This window comes from Lissotriton helveticus, chromosome 7 (genome assembly GCF_964261635.1).
Source record: "Lissotriton helveticus chromosome 7, aLisHel1.1, whole genome shotgun sequence".
NCBI lineage: Eukaryota > Metazoa > Chordata > Amphibia > Caudata > Salamandridae > Lissotriton > Lissotriton helveticus.
The window spans coordinates 929,815,792-929,832,078 of NC_136068.1; the positions used below are offsets into that span (position 1 = coordinate 929,815,792).

General features: G+C 43.2%; 2 protein-coding genes across 2 annotated transcripts in view; both read left to right on the forward strand.

The window, feature by feature from the left end:
• The window catches only part of LOC144767143 (protocadherin gamma-A6-like), a 32,282-nt gene extending 17,451 nt beyond the window's left edge, over positions 1 to 14,831 (forward strand). The window contains exon 3 of the mRNA XM_078650736.1: positions 14,656 to 14,831. Within this exon, the coding sequence (XP_078506862.1) occupies positions 14,656 to 14,831 (176 nt within the window). The remainder of the gene's footprint in view (positions 1 to 14,655) is intronic.
• Positions 1 to 16,287, forward strand: part of LOC144767141 (protocadherin gamma-A10-like) — a 458,767-nt gene that overhangs the window by 33,515 nt on the left and 408,965 nt on the right. The window lies entirely within an intron of this gene.

The following is a 16,287-nucleotide window of genomic DNA, read 5'->3' on the forward strand; positions in this document are numbered from 1 at the left end:
GTCTGAACCGTTGTCAGTATCTTTTCTGTTGAGGTGAATTTCATTTCAGCTTGTGTGTACAAGTGTGACTTGTATGCTATTGGTACCGTCTCACCTAGTTAAAGGTTAGGTATGTGAATCCGCATCTTCCTGGGATGATTCGGATCACTAGGTTGCACACGTTGCCGTGTGTTTGTAACTGCGTTTTTGCTAACATGTCTGTTTGTATTGAACGCAAAATTTCTGTGTGTTTTTGTGTCCAATTAGTAAGTTCGAAATCAGGTTTGATTAGTTCGTAGAGAGGTTAACCCCTTCTGCGTAATTTAGAACACAAGTTCTTCCAAAATTCAGGAAACCTAGAATTGACTGTAAGTTTTTCAGCGTTTTTGGAGGTTGGAGCAGCACACATTTCTCTAAGAAGTTTGCTGTCAGGCTTTTGGCTTCACTTGATAACTCATATCCCAAAAATAAGACTTTGAGGTGGGCAATTTGTGATTCCTTAAAATTGAATTTTTACCCTTCTGAAGCGAATCCCAGGATGATAGTGTTCACTCTTTTCAAGTGTACGTCCAAATCATCATCTGTAAGATAGATGTCATCGACATAGGACAATTCCTCATCATCGTACGTTTGTAGTAACTCCGTTACTCTGGCTGAAAATAACTCTGGACTATTCTTGAATCCCTGGGAGAGACAGCAAAATTGTCGCTGTGTCCCCATTATTGAGAAAGCGGTCAAATATCTGCTTTCAGGTGCAATGTTTTGACAAAAGAAACCATTTGAGATATCTAATGTAGTTTTATATTATATTATTATTTTTTATATTTTTTGCGCACAATGTTATTCATCAGTGCTGCACTATGTGCTTTTTGTACTGCAAAAGTTTTGCAACAAGAGTTTAGATGTCTCTAATCCAAAACTAGACAATATGAATTGTCTGGTTTGGAGACAGGAAACAAAGGATTGTTCATTAATGAGGTGCATGTTTCAATCACCCCTTGGTATTCAAGTTCATTTAAAATCTCCCTGACCTGTTTTTTAGCTTTCTGTTTTACAGGATATTGCCTTTACATTGTTGGTTGAGTTTTGAACTGGATTTTATGGTGAGGGGAATCCTCATCATATCCTACATGATTTTTGTATAATGCTGGGGCCTGGGCTACAGCCCATATCCTGGCATTTGTGTATTTTTTATGAATTGGAATGTGATTTGGAAGGCTGGCATAATTATATCTTCGCCATGTGGGCATTCCCTGACAAATTCAGGTGGCCAGTCTTGTTCAGCTAGAAGGATGTCATAACCCTTAGAGAGCTTCTACCAAAAGATTGCTCTAATTTTTCTTGGTTTGTCCCCCTCCATCCGGAGTGTTACTTCATATAACGTATGTGGTACACTAACCCTGGTATCTGTAGTTTCAACGTGGATGCTTTCATTCAAGTCCACTGTCTCCAGATGATCCTTCAGGATCTTGCGAGCTATGGTTACCAGCTGCACTGTCTAGCATTGTTTGGGCCCACTCCCCGTTCTTGAGTTGTGTCTTCAAGATCCTCGGCATGAGTTTTTCTATTTTTTGGAACGTGTTGTTCGTCTTTGGACTTCACGCGTTCTTCTTTTTGTTCTGATCGTCATCTTCTTTCTGATTTCTGCGAGGAAGTCTGAAAGATACGAGAGGAACGTGTATCATTATCTTGATATCTATCAGGTTTTCTCAAATTATCCCTATTTCTAAGGTAATATCTTTTTTCAGAGGGCTCCTGTTGAGGAGACCTTCCTCTGGACTGGGAACGCTTCTCTTTAGGATGTGTCTGTTTGGTGTTTTCCCACTTCTTCTTAGAAGTAGTGAGCTTATTTTTAATAAAAACTTTTTCAGGATTTTCAGTTAGTTGGGGTTTTACTGGTTTCCCACCCAAACTATCTCTACCTAGTTCTTCATATGATTTTTCAATAATTCTGGCAAGTTCAAAAGCTTGCTCTGTTATATCTGTTTCTTTTAGTTTTTGGCGGATTGCCACGGATGCAGCTTCACCTTTTATGTTGGCTAATAGTATAGCCGAGACCTGTTTGAAATCTTTCAGTAATTTCATACCCAGATTTAAGGCCGGTTCTGGACCGTATTCATTTTGAATCTGTATTAGAACATCTGGTATTACTGCCATAGACGGGACACCATGTGTTTTTGTGTAGATTGAAGCAAAGACTGTACCCCATGTGTCGCAGTCCTCTACGTGTGGTGCAATCCCCATTGGTAAACAGATTGTTAGAATCCTGTGTTTCACATGAGGTGTACTATCAGGAAATACTGCCTCTATTTGAGTAATTTTTTGAGCTAACCAGAATGGAATTTGTTCCCGTTTTGCGGGTAATTTACCAATGACTGACTGTATAGTCTGTGGTGTAATTTTGTTTGTGTTCCCTTGATGAGGGATGTGCTGTGGTATTCTTACAACTGGTTTGACTGTTACGGTCCTCATGACATATTGCACCAGCTGCCTGTGTATTTTAATCAGCTGTTTTAGCTGAGCTAACAGTTCAGGAGCTGTCATTCTTTCAATGTCAGGATGTGGTGTATAGCTGGCTAGTAGCGGCCATGGCTCCTGGTCTACCTAGTGGACCGAGCCTGGTAATGTGATTTTGATGTTGTAGGGCACCATTAAACCATAGCTGATGCTCTTGGTAAGTTAGTGGAATTTCAACGTCCTCGAAAGGAACATATTCTGCCGGAGGTTCCTCTACTTTGTAATAGTGGAACTTGTGTGTTACTGCATTTGCTGCAGGAAACAGAATCCATGAATAGAATATCTCTGTTTGCCGATATTCATGTGCCTCTATAACAAATATTACTTTACCACCTCTTGGTGATACTCCATTTCCTATAAGTTTCATAGTAATGGTTTTCCTTATATTTACCAGGATGAGTAAAGCATCCGGGTTATTTTGTTGGATATTTGTGTCTTCTAAAACTGCCTGAGCTGCTATTGCAGCTCTATCCCTCTCGTCTTCACTCTCCGTCATTTTGTTGACCGAAAGTTTTGCAGAGCAAGTTTCAAGGAAACAAAGATTAGGTGCACAATATTTTTGGAACACTTATCCTTCAACGTTGAACAAACTAAAAACTAATACATAGGATTCTTTCATCCTACTCAGTTTAAAGTGGATATTTTATTCTTTAACCCACTCCAGACATCTATTGTAGTTTTTTTACTGGAAAAAGGGGGTCTGTGTGAAAAGCACGACTGAGTTACTCTAGTATTTAGCGTTAAATTATCGCCTTACCAAACGTTGGGCGACATGTAGTGTAGTTCCTATATTCCCAATAGGCTCTGCGCATTGGAATAGTGTATCCTGTAGTTTAGACGTAGGACTGAAGTCGACTAGGTCTCTACCGAATATACTAAACTTAATTGTGTGTGTGTCAGCTACCTCAGAGGTCACTAGAAGCTTTCTCGAATAAACAAGAAGGGATTAGTTTCTGACAACCGCTTAACACCTTCGACGCTCATGACGAGCTGAGCTCGTCATGAGCCACGGCGCTCCGGTGCTCATGACGAACTCAGCTCGTCATGGTCCGTGGAACGCTCAGGTGCGGGGAGAATTCCCCTGCTGTGCTGAGCGTTCCACAGGAGTCAATACACCTGTGACGAGCTCAGCTGGTCATGAGCGCCATAGCTCATGATGAGCTGAGCTCGTCATGAGCATGGGGGTGCTGTGTGCTCCTCCCTACCCCCCAGCACAGAGGGGGAATAACCCCCGCAGCGAAGGGGTTAAAACATGACAACTTTGTTTCCCAAGAATAAGAAATATATCTCTAGAGTCACGGAAACAATAGATAGTTATTTCACTCTGTGAATCGTACACGTTTCGTTTCACCAGAGGTGCAGAGAAATAGAGAGACAGGCGTTTTCAATAAAAAGGTATTTATTGAACCGTCTTCTTTCTCAAGCATAAGAAATGAACTGCTGCAATCGTAATACTTGCTGTAAAGTACAAAGCGTACAATACAAAGAGTATTTTAAAATAATACTGTAAAAGCATGATATTGTTTCTAAGCCATAAAATACCTACAATGCATAAAATACATACAGTGATAAATAATGACTAAAAGTACTCAACTGGTGCTTCTAAAATACGCCTACCTAACCTAGGTCTAGTACAAGGGAAGAAGTAAGTAAGGTGTAGCCTAGTTTTAGTATTCTTTGCCAAGATCTAATTCAAGAATTATCTTAGGGTCTAATCAGCTCCGTACCTTGGTTTTAGAATGTAGGAGGTCTGGTATCTCTCTCTCTGGACTCGATTTCCCAGCAACCTGCAAGGGTAGCCTGGAAACACCGGAGCTGGATTTCTCGGCAGGAGAAAGTACAGCGTCTCTCAGTGCGTCAGCTGGAGGGTCGGCTTCCTTCGGCACTTGCTGCAGCAGGGTGCGTCGGGCAAGTAGATAGTCAAACTGCTCCAAACCACCGTGTGTTTGTTTGGACAAGTGTGGGCATATTTATACCTTGAAGGTGCCCAGTTTGACGTAAGATTGGACATAATAACGTCATTAGAGACTTAATTCTCTGAAAACTCCATGAGTTCTTGGATAAATTAATATTCATGCAGGGAGAAGTCCCTGACTGCTGAAGGCGGGGTTTTTCAAGAAATCGTTGTAGATTTTCGGAACTAGTGGAAGTAGCCAAGCCGTATTAGGACTACTTAAGCTATGTTATGGTTATGATTTCTATGCCTATATAAGGATACAATATTTTATACCTATATAAGTGCATGAATCGGGAATATTACACTAGGGTCCTAAAACGCTATACAACAATTCTTCATTTGGAAAGTAAGGTTTATCTTAACATAATATAGTCAGCTGGTGTCACTTTGTTCTTATTTTGTGATTCATGTGGGTCTTGAAGCTCAGGTTGGATGGAGTCAATTTTTAAACCCGTAGACTTTGCAAAGTCATTTAGTTGTTAGAATAAAGTCTTCGACAAAAAGTTTGAAGAGTTCTTGGGTAACACCCCAGGAGATGGTTGATTGTTTATCTAAAGGAGCACATTTGGAGCAGCTGGGCTCTGTTCTTTATTTAAGAAGGGATCGAGCTATTGAGTAATGCTTGGTATCGAGTAGATATGAGTCACCTTTACAGGAGTTCAAAAGTTCTTCATTATTTAGAGTGTGGCTTTCTCTGCACTACTTTGACATCTGATTCCATTTGTGTGAATAATTATTATTGATTGTCTAAAGATGTTAGATGATAATGGCCAAATCTAAGATATTCACCAGAAATGGTAGGAATTGATTGCCTTCTTTTTTTCTTTCTTTATGGAATATAACCTAAGTTCCAGTTGTCCTTTTTCATGAGAGCAGGATCTTACTATTCTTTTGGGAATCTGCGAAGATGTCTTTACTTAATAAGCATTAATGATTCTTCTGATAGTCACAAAGCTAATCTTCACTAGAGATTTTCTTCACAAACGAAAAGATTATGGCATAGCCTGTATGTGAACCATTCAATAAATCAAGGGTAAATTAATTTTCTGACCCTGCACTCAGCTTTAGGACCCTTTGAGTCCAGTAACCTTTCTGATCTTCATGTTAACAAAATCATAACAATAGGGGAGCAAAAAAGTAAAAAAGAACTTTATTCGAATGTTCATAGTAACATCCATAAAAGCACATTTCAATAAAATTACAATTAATGCATATAATTCATATATTACTAAAAATCACATGAAGTAAAAGTTTACAGGCAGACTACACAGTAAAAAAAAGGCTTTTAAATAGTTAAACTTATTAAAAGAAGAACTCTCGACAAGAACACAATTATCCCTCCATGCTTTTCCCGAATTTGATCGCAAGTTTTAAAAAACTACATACAAACAAAATGCAATCACTACTTAGTAGTTGGAGATAATAAAGTGCTGGTCGGATTTGTGCAAAATTCAGCTGTTTGGGTATTGATTTTAGGTATAATTTCCGGGGTACCAAATAAAAAGGGCAGATGAATAAGAAGTGTGCCAAATCTTGCGGAGACTTATCGTCGAAGCCGCAAGATGGCAACACTTGGCCTCGATGGGCCCCCCTCGGTACTGCCAGTAGGAGATGAAATAAGTCTATGCGAAACCTCGTGAGCAAAAAGCGGTCATAGCCTGACAGGGGCCATGACAGGTACGGTTCCATGTGCACAGAGGTTTTTACAAGTACATGTTTCCGTACACTGTCTTTCTTTAGTTCGGCCTCCTCCCGGGCTAAGTACCTAAAAGAAATAAATGACTTCTTCACAGAGGTAACATCAGATTTTCTAGTAAGTTCTGGGGTTACAAAGAGATCAGGGCGCCCTAGTTCAATTAAACATTTTCTAATATATTTGAGCCAGGGGACTTTAGATCCATTTTCCCATGTTATTGCTTCTTTTAGAATTTGTTGGTTCAGTATTTACCCAGCAGTTTAGCCAACAAAGTATAGGATTTACGGCTAAACTGTCGCTTAGGAATGGCATACCCAGTTCTTCATGAACAGGGAAATTACCAGTACCCCTTGGTACCCTCAGAACACGTTTTAGGAAGTTATTTTCTGTAACTTCCAGACCTCTGGATGGAGTAAACCCCCATAACTCACTGCCATAACACGCAATGGATATACTTTTTGTTTTGTACAATTGGAGCAGTGCAGCCACTGGGGTATTTCCTATTTTTCTTGCAAAATCAAGTATTGCTGCATTAGCCCTTGTTACCTCTCCCATTTTCCTCTGTACAGCGGGTCCCCAATTTAACTGATGGTCCAAGAGGACACCCAGATAAGAAAATGTCTTAGTCACTGGAATTTTTTCCCCATTAACGTTAAAGGTATTTGATTTTTTATACCCCAAGCCTACCTTCATGACATAGGACTTTGAGTTGTTAATACTCAGGTCCCGTGAGGACAAAAAGTCATGAAATGCTTTTAACAGGGTTTGTAGGCCTGCTGCAGTCCTCGAAATCAGGACTGCGTCGTCCGCATAAAGCAGTACCGGCAATCCTTTCCGGCCTACGTACGGGTAATCGACTCCTGTGTCTAAGAGATACTGTTCTAAGTCATTAATGTACAGGTTGAAGAGGAATGGGGCTAAAATACACCCTTGGCGAACGCCCCGATGTATTCCAAATTCCCTTGTTACTTTTAAATCTTGTGTATATCTGACATTAGCTCGTGTGTCAGAATGCATGTCGGCTAGGAAATTAATCAGATTCTGCTCTAAGCCCATTTTTGCCATGACATCCCATAATCTACCTCGGTCTACACAGTCGAAGGCCGACGATAGATCCATGAATGCCATGTGGATTGTACCTTCTCTGGCCATGGTATATTTCCGTATAATCATATACAGGTTCAGGCACTGGGTAATCGTTGAATGACCAGGCCTGAAGCCATATTGAATTGGAGAGATTATATTGTTTTTATCTGCCCACGTTTTTAATCTATTTAAAATTACGCCCCCTACCACTTTTGCTACGGAATTGATTAAAGATATTGGTCTGTAGCAAAGTGGACTACTACGATCTCCTTTTTTAAATACAGGTACTATGGTAGAAATCCCCCATGACGTTGGGCAGCCAGATGACGCCGCCGCATTAATCACAGCGGTAAGGACTAGGGCCCAAAGTGATGGCAGGGATTTAAAGAGATCCGGGGGAAGGCCATCAGGCCCAGGGGCCTTGTTACAAGTTAGGCCTTGAATACCTATTTCAATCTCATTAGCTGTAAAATGCAAAAAGTTCTCCAATAGGGGAGCAGATTCATAGATACTAAAAACCACCTATGACTATTAGAAGAAAAAACACAAAAAAGATATTAGATTAGAACATCACTTCAAATTAGATACATCATTCCTTTATTATACACATCTTATACAGTTGCAGTTGAGTTAGCTCTCAAGGGAGGACAGAGCGGTGCAGGAGCCTAGCAGGGTCTGTGGACGCGCACACACACAGGCAGGCAGGCAGGCACACATAGACAGACAGACAGACACACGCACGCACACACACACACACACACACGCACACACACACACACACACTCCCTCTCTGCCGTCCCCCCTCTACCCCCACTCACCGGGCTCTTTACCTCCGCAGCGGGTCAGTCACGGCAGCAGGCAGACTCGGTGTCTTCTCCAGAGATCTTCAGCTGATGTGCACGCCCACGCTGCATCTCGTGCGCGCCCACCATGCTGTTTCGCACCCGTTGATGCTCAGCTTGTGATTACTACTCCTTCTAACCCGGATTTTAAATGACTATTTCTTGGTTCTCTAACTCCACTCTGTTGATTCATAATAAACTGATATTCAGCACATTTCACAGTCTCGCTTTTGCTTCTCATAAATACAATAAGATTATTTTAAGCAAATGTCTACCCTTCATTTGGTCCTGTCCCTTTTATGCTTCGGACTATAGAGTTTTAGAAAGTGTGGTGGAAGAATCCATGACGCCAACAGTGCGGAACCTGGGTGTCATAGACATAGAAAGACTGCTCATGTGCCAACCTGTGTGCTGAGTGCAGAGTGTGAGTGCAGAGTGTGAGTGCAGAGTGTGAGTGCAGAGTGTGAGTGCAGAGTGTGAGTGCAGAGTGAGTGTGCAGAGTAGTGAGTAGTGAGTGCAGAGTAGTGAGTGCAGAGTAGTGAGTGGTGAGTGCAGAGTAGTGAGTGGTGAGTGCAGAGTAGTGAGTGCAGAGTAGTGAGTGCAGAGTAGTGAGTGCAGAGTAGTGAGTAGTGAGTGCAGAGTAGTGAGTGCAGAGTCGTGAGTAGTGAGTGCAGAGTAGTGAGTAGTGAGTGCAGAGTAGTGAGTGCAGAGTAGTGAGTAGTGAGTGCAGAGTAGTGAGTGCAGAGTAGTGAGTGCAGAGTAGTGAGTGCAGAGTAGTGAGTGCAGAGTAGTGAGTAGTGAGTGCAGAGTAGTGAGTGCAGAGTAGTGAGTGCAGAGTAGTGAGTAGTGAGTGCAGAGTAGTGAGTGCAGAGTAGTGAGTAGTGAGTGCAGAGTAGTGAGTGCAGAGTAGTGAGTAGTGAGTGCAGAGTAGTGAGTGCAGAGTAGTGAGTAGTGAGTGCAGAGTAGTGAGTAGTGAGTGCAGAGTAGTGAGTGCAGAGTAGTGAGTGCAGAGTAGTGATTGCAGAGTAGTGAGTAGTGAGTGCAGAGTAGTGATTGCAGAGTAGTGAGTGCAGAGTAGTGAGTGCAGAGTAGTGAGTGCAGAGTAGTGAGTGCAGAGTAGTGAGTGCAGAGTGGCGAGTGCAGAGTAGTGAGTGCAGAGTAGTGAGTGCAGAGTAGTGAGTGCAGAGTAGTGAGTAGTGAGTAGTGAGTAGTGAGTGCAGAGTAGTGAGTAGTGAGTGCAGAGTAGTGAGTGCAGAGTAGTGAGTAGTGAGTGCAGAGCAGTGAGTAGTGAGTGCAGAGTAGTGAGTGCAGAGTAGTGAGTAGTGAGTGCAGAGTAGTGAGTAGTGAGTGCAGAGTAGTGAGTAGTGAGTGCAGAGTAGTGAGCAGTGAGTAGTGAGTGCAGAGTAGTGAGTGCAGAGTAGTGAGTGCAGAGTAGTGAGTGCAGAGTAGTGAGTGCAGAGTAGTGAGTGCAGAGTAGTGAGTAGTGAGTAGTGAGTGCAGGGTAGTGGGTAGTGAGTGCAGAGTAGTGAGTAGTGAGTGCAGGGTAGTGAGTAGTGAGTGCAGAGTAGTGAGTAGTGAGTGCAGAGTAGTGAGTAGTTAGTGCAGAGTAGTGAGTAGTGAGTGCAGAGTAGTGAGTGCAGAGTAGTGAGTAGTGAGTGCAGAGTAGTGAGTAGTGTGAGTGCAGAGTAGTGAGTGCAGAGTAGTGAGTGCAGAGTAGTGAGTGCAGAGTAGTGAGTGCAGAGTAGTGAGTGCAGAGTAGTGAGTGCAGAGTAGTGAGTAGTGAGTGCAGAGCAGTGAGTGCAGAGTAGTGAGTGCAGAGTAGTGAGTGCAGAGTAGTGAGTGCAGAGTAGTGAGTGCAGAGTAGTGAGTGCAGAGTAGTTAGTAGTGAGTGCAGAGCAGTGAGTAGTGAATGCAGAGTAGTGAGTGCAGAGTAGTGAGTGCAGAGTAGTGAGTAGTGAGTAGTGAGTGCAGAGTAGTGAGTGCAGAGTAGTGAGTAGTGAGTGCAGAGTAGTGAGTAGTGAGTAGTGAGTGCAGAGTAGTGAGTAGTGAGTGCAGAGTAGTGAGTGCAGAGTAGTGAGTGCAGAGTAGTGAGTAGTGAGTGCAGAGTAGTGAATAGTGAGTGCAGAGTAGTGAGTGCAGAGTAGTGAGTGCAGAGTAGTGAGTAGTGAGTAGTGAGTGCAGAGTAGTGAGTAGTGAGTGCAGAGTAGTGATTGCAGAGTAGTGAGTGGTGAGTAGAGAGTGCAGAGTAGTGAGTAGTGAGTGCAGAGTAGTGAGTAGTGAGTGCAGAGTAGTGAGTGCAGAGTATTGAGTGCAGAGTAGTGAGTAGTGAGTGCAGAGCAGTGAGTAGTGAGTGCAGAGTAGTGATTGCAGAGTAGTGAGTAGTGAGTGCAGAGTAGTGAGTAGTGAGTGCAGAGTAGTGAGTAGTGAGTGCAGAGTAGTGAGTAGTGAGTAGTGAGTGCAGAGTAGTGAGTAGTGAGTAGTGAGTGGAGAGTAGTGAGTAGTGAGTAGCGAGTAGTGAGTGGAGAGTAGTGAGTAGTGAGTGGAGAGTAGTGAGTAGTGAGTAGTGAGTGGAGAGTAGTGAGTAGTGAGTGCAGACTAGTGAGTGCAGAGTAGTGAGTGGAGAGTAGTGAGTAGTGAGTGCAGAGTAGTGAGTAGTGAGTGCAGAGTAGTGAGTGCAGAGTAGTGAGTGCAGAGTAGTGAGTAGTGAGTGCAGAGCAGTGAGTAGTGAGTGCAGAGTAGTGAGTAGTGAGTGCAGAGTAGTGAGTGCAGAGTAGTGAGTGCAGAGTAGTGAGTAGTGAGTGCACAGTAGTGAGTGCAGAGTAGTGAGTGCAGAGTAGTGAGTAGTGTGAGTGCAGAGTAGTGAGTGCAGAGTAGTGAGTGCAGAGTAGTGAGTGCAGAGTAGTGAGTGCAGAGTAGTGAGTAGTGAGTGCAGAGTAGTGAGTGCAGAGTAGTGAGTGCAGAGTAGTGAGTGCAGAGTAGTGAGTGCAGAGTAGTGAGTAGTGAGTGCAGAGCAGTGAGTGCAGAGTAGTGAGTGCAGAGTAGTGAGTGCAGAGTAGTGAGTAGTGAGTGCAGAGTAGTGAGTGCAGAGTAGTGAGTGCAGAGTAGTGAGTAGTGAGTGCAGAGCAGTGAGTAGTGAGTGCAGAGTAGTGAGTGCAGAGTAGTGAGTGCAGAGTAGTGAGTAGTGAGTAGTGAGTGCAGAGCAGTGAGTGCAGAGTAGTGAGTGCAGAGTAGTGAGTGCAGAGTAGTGAGTAGTGAGTGCAGAGTAGTGAGTGCAGAGTAGTGAGTGCAGAGTAGTGAGTAGTGAGTGCAGAGCAGTGAGTAGTGAGTGCAGAGTAGTGAGTGCAGAGTAGTGAGTGCAGAGTAGTGAGTAGTGAGTAGTGAGTGCAGAGTAGTGATTGAAGAGTAGTGAGTAGTGAGTAGTGAGTGCAGAGTAGTGAGTAGTGAGTGCAGAGTAGTGAGTAGTGAGTGCAGAGTAGTGGGTAGTGAGTAGTGAGTGCAGAGTAGTGATTGCAGAGTAGTGAGTAGTGAGTGCAGAGTAGTGATTGAAGAGTAGTGAGTAGTGAGTAGTGAGTGCAGAGTAGTGAGTAGTGAGTGCAGAGCAGTGAGTAGTGAGTGCAGAGTAGTGAGTAGTGAGTGCAGAGTAGTGAGTGCAGAGTAGTGAGTGCAGAGTAGTGAGTAGTGAGTGCAGAGTAGTGAGTGCAGAGTAGTGAGTGCAGAGTAGTGAGTGCAGAGTAGTGAGTAGTGAGTGCAGAGTAGTGATTGCAGAGTAGTGAGTAGTGAGTAGTGAGTGCAGAGTAGTTAGTAGTGAGTGCAGAGTAGTGAGTAGTGAGTAGTGAGTGCAGAGTAGTGAGTAGTGAGTGCAGAGTAGTGAGTGCAGAGTAGTGAGTGCAGAGTAGTGAGTAGTGAGTGCAGAGTAGTGAGTAGTTAGTGCAGAGTAGTGAGTAGTGAGTGCAGAGTAGTGAGTGCAGAGTAGTGAGTGCAGAGTAGTGAGTAGTGAGTGCAGAGTAGTGAGTAGTTAGTGCAGAGTAGTGAGTAGTGAGTGCAGAGTAGTGAGTGGAGAGTAGTGAGTAGTGAGTAGTGAGTGGAGAGTAGTGAGTAGTGAGTGGAGAGTAGTGAGTAGTGAGTGCAGACTAGTGAGTGCAGAGTAGTGAGTAGTGAGTAGTGAGTGGAGAGTAGTGAGTAGTGAGTGCAGAGTAGTGAGTAGTGAGTGCAGAGTAGTGAGTGCAGAGTAGTGAGTAGTGAGTAGTGAGTAGTGAGTGCAGAGTAGTGAGTAGTGAGTGCAGAGTAGTGAGTAGTGAGTGCAGAGTAGTGAGTGCAGAGTAGTGAGTAGTGAGTGCAGAGTAGTGAGTAGTGTGAGTGCAGAGTAGTGAGTAGTGTGAGTGCAGAGTAGTGAGTAGTGAGTGCAGAGTAGTGAGTAGTGAGTAGTGAGTGCAGAGCAGTGAGTAGTGAGTGCAGAGTAGTGAGTGCAGAGTAGTGAGTGCAGAGTAGTGAGTGCAGAGTAGTGAGTAGTGAGTGCAGAGTAGTGAGTAGTGAGTGCAGAGTAGTGAGTGCAGAGTAGTGAGTGCAGAGTAGTGAGTGCAGGTGCAGAGTGAGTGTGCAGAGCAGTGAGTGCAGGTGCAGAGCAGTGATTGCAGGTGCAGAGGGAGTGTGCAGAGCAGTGAGTGCAGGTGCAGAGCAGTGAGTGCAGGTGCAGAGCGGTGTGTGCTGTTGAGTGCAGAGTGCTGTTTATTGGCAATGTAAATGACAATGCCATTTATTTATGATTTAAAGAAAAAAAAAAGAAATGTCATGAGAAATGCCAATAGCTCTACCTTTAATGATGCCGAGACCATTACATTGTAAATGCTTGTTAAATATGTCTGATGAACATGTAAAGTCCAAGAACAGGTTAATTTCAACTCATGCAGTTAGAGTCAAAATTATACAGTTGAACAAATCGTTATTTTCCATTTGGAATACAAATGGGTAGACCCAATCACTTTATCAACTGAGATATCAGTAGATGAGCCAAACCAATAAATAGACCTTTCAATTATAGTTGAAAAATTAATAAGTGAGCCAACACATGGTTTGCAGCGTCTTGCCGCTTGATCAGGACTCTATTCTTTGTTGATGTACTTCTTAAAAATGTACAGTACCTTTCCATTTTGCCAGTACATTTCCATTTTCCAAACATACATCTGTTTATTTATGACATGCCAATTTCAAGAAATCAGTCATATCTAGTTAAAATCACAGATTCTCAATCTTCTTTACGTACCCTCCACAAGATCAAGGTTGAACAAGACTAGATTCAACCTCCACTTCATTACACCATCTTTCATCAAAGCGCTGGTTTGCAGAATGGATGTGAACCAATAACAAGTTAAGAAGTACATCAATAGAGGAAAGAGCATTTATTGGCTCGGTGAAAGGGCTCTATGTGGAATGGTGATAAGTGGAAGAGACCACCAGTAAAGGGCTCCAAGAAGATGAGCGTGTGACCTTGAACTGAACAGGACCTGTTTGATTTATGTTTGACTGACAGCTTTCTCTTTGCGTGTGGATTTTGTTTCATTTCTGATTTTTATAGACTGTCTCAATGAGTATTTTGCGGATGTGTAAGGGGGTAGTTGAGAGCTATATTTGATTAATTTGACCACAATTTGGTGTTTTGGGATAGTGGTTGCAATAGTTTGCACCACTGATTGAGCATTTATTAGCATGCATGATACTCTGTGTTCATAAGTGTAGAAAGTAATCTGTTGATGTGTGGATGATATTGCTGTGCTATATTGAGGGATATGTGCTGGAATGGTACTTGTGCTTATGGGTAAAGAGGAGGATTGTGCTGAGGGAGTGAGATAGTGGTCACTCATTGATAGCTTGCCTTCTTTATGTGAGGGTCAAGGCTTCTTGACCTTGGCCCTTCCTAATCCTGATCAGACTAAACAGACTACCTGCGTAAGAGCAGGTGGAGCCGAATTGAGGATGTTTAATGCAATGTGATGTAGGGATTTACGAGCAGGCGAGTCTTCAACTCTTTCCTAAATTGCAACTGTTTCCTAAATTGGAACCGTATTTGGGTGGTCCTAATAGATACAGAGTTGTTAGTCCACATCCTGGGTGTATTGATGGAAAGGGCCTGCTGACAGTTTTATTTTGTTTTACACATTTTTTTGGCAATCTTATGGTGCACTGATTGAAGGTGTGTGGATATAAATGTAAATGTAAATGTCGGAATTTGTAAAGCGCACAGCTACCTCCACCGGAGGTGTCCCGGCGCTGTCCGTATACCGCTTAGGAACCCTTCCTGGCTTTCCTGGGAAATGTCCACTCCTGGGCACCCTCCAGGTGCAGCCAGGCATCCCAGCGCTTTTGGGGCCATTGTGGAGACTAAGCAAGCTATTGCCCAGAGTTGCAGCGTGGGACCCATGATCAGAACAGGCACTGAGGCGAGAATATCCAGTCAGGGGAATTAATGAGCCGGAGACCCGCCAAGGCGGGAATCGAACCCTGGTCCCTGGCCAGAGCTCTGCATCAAGGTCTGCCTGCTCTAACCATTGAGCCACACTTCTCCACTTCTCCTCATCTCGCAGAGATGCTTCTCTGCGAGATGAGGGGAGTTGCTGGTCATGATACCTTTGGAAATGATGCAGCTGGTTTTGAAGATGATCCGAGCCAGCAAGGAGAGTCAATGGAGTTTCATCAGGATGGGGGTGATCTGATCATATTTATTCAAGCCCTGGATGAGTCTGTGGTGACAATGACATGACATTCTTCACATTCTTCACATGTCATTCACTACACCAGCATAACTTGTCTGTCCTATTCTACTCAATTTCATATAGAAACACCAAGCTAAGCTAACAAAACTAAGTAGTAGGTGTGAGACAGTGGTTTACTCAAGACACAGAGGGTAATAAGGGGCACACAAAAAATAGTGACTTTATCTTGAAGTTGGAAAAATTGAACGAGTACAGGAAAAAAATAAAAAGCCAATTTACAGTCTGTGAATGTGGGGAGTAATGTGAACGAGACTGGAATCATTCTGTACAGGTTGCCATCACCACAGTGCCTCCCTGAACTAGCCAATTGAGAGCTATACACAAGAGCCCACTTTACCTCCCTATCACCTGATCATCCTCACCACCACACCTCTCACTCCTACTCCTTTTCATCACCAGCCAGTGTCAGGCTGTGCCACGCATACCTCAAACCTACTACTTTGGTTTTAGGGTCGTGGTGTCCAGAGCTGGCCTTGTCCCAGAGCTTCCACTCTCTAAGTTTGAATGTTTTAGTGTGGCTTGGGTCTATATTATGATCTAAACATTTAAACCACACAGTAAAAATATCAATAAATATATGAATTTTAAATTATGTCATTGAGTCCTTAGTACTCGAATGGGAAACAGCTGGAACATAATTTCTACCCCCAAATTCAGATAGGGACATGGCAATACAGCTTGCTCAGCTAGGAGCTTGGTACCCCTTCCTGGCACAAGCTGCTGGTAAGTTAGAACTCCACTTATGGGTTAATTGACCCTGGAGTTTAAACGTTACAGAATTATGAGGGCTACAATGCTGTCCTTTCTATCTCAGTGGCCTGTGTGGGTTATCTGTAGAACTGTGAGGAGTGTTATCTTCCCCAGGCCTGACACGGAAAGTATGTGGCTCTCGGCCAAAATATCTGAGCTGCATTTTGGCAAAAGATAACAATTCAAGACTTTTCAGTATCTTTGAGTAGGTTAACTGTTGTTATTTGCTAATAGTTCTTTCAAACACCTGCCTGTTTTTTGGCGAGGAAAAGCAACCTATTGAAAATTAGGGTGAGAAAAAAAACTATTGTTTTCTGTGTAGGGGCTTTCGGATGTTAAATTGTAATATGTCTTTCAGGGAGAAGAACTTTTTAGAATCAAAGGAAATCGATTTGCACTGGTATTTCCCAATAGAGAGACTTTTTACGTGGCTGCCCATTTTTCCTTGTGGAGCTTTCTTGTTATATATTTTTCAATTAAAAATCCCAATTTCCTTTACAGCTGTTATTTTATTTTGTTTACAATTCCATAATGATATCAAGGAGAGGATGTGGCACAGTGGCCAGAACTGCCGCCTCGGGAGTTGGGGATCTGGATTCATTTCTCAGCATAGGCTCAGCATCCTGGGATTCTAGGTAAATCATTTAATCTCCCAATGCCCATGAAAAACGCCTGGATACTCTCACGGGTGAT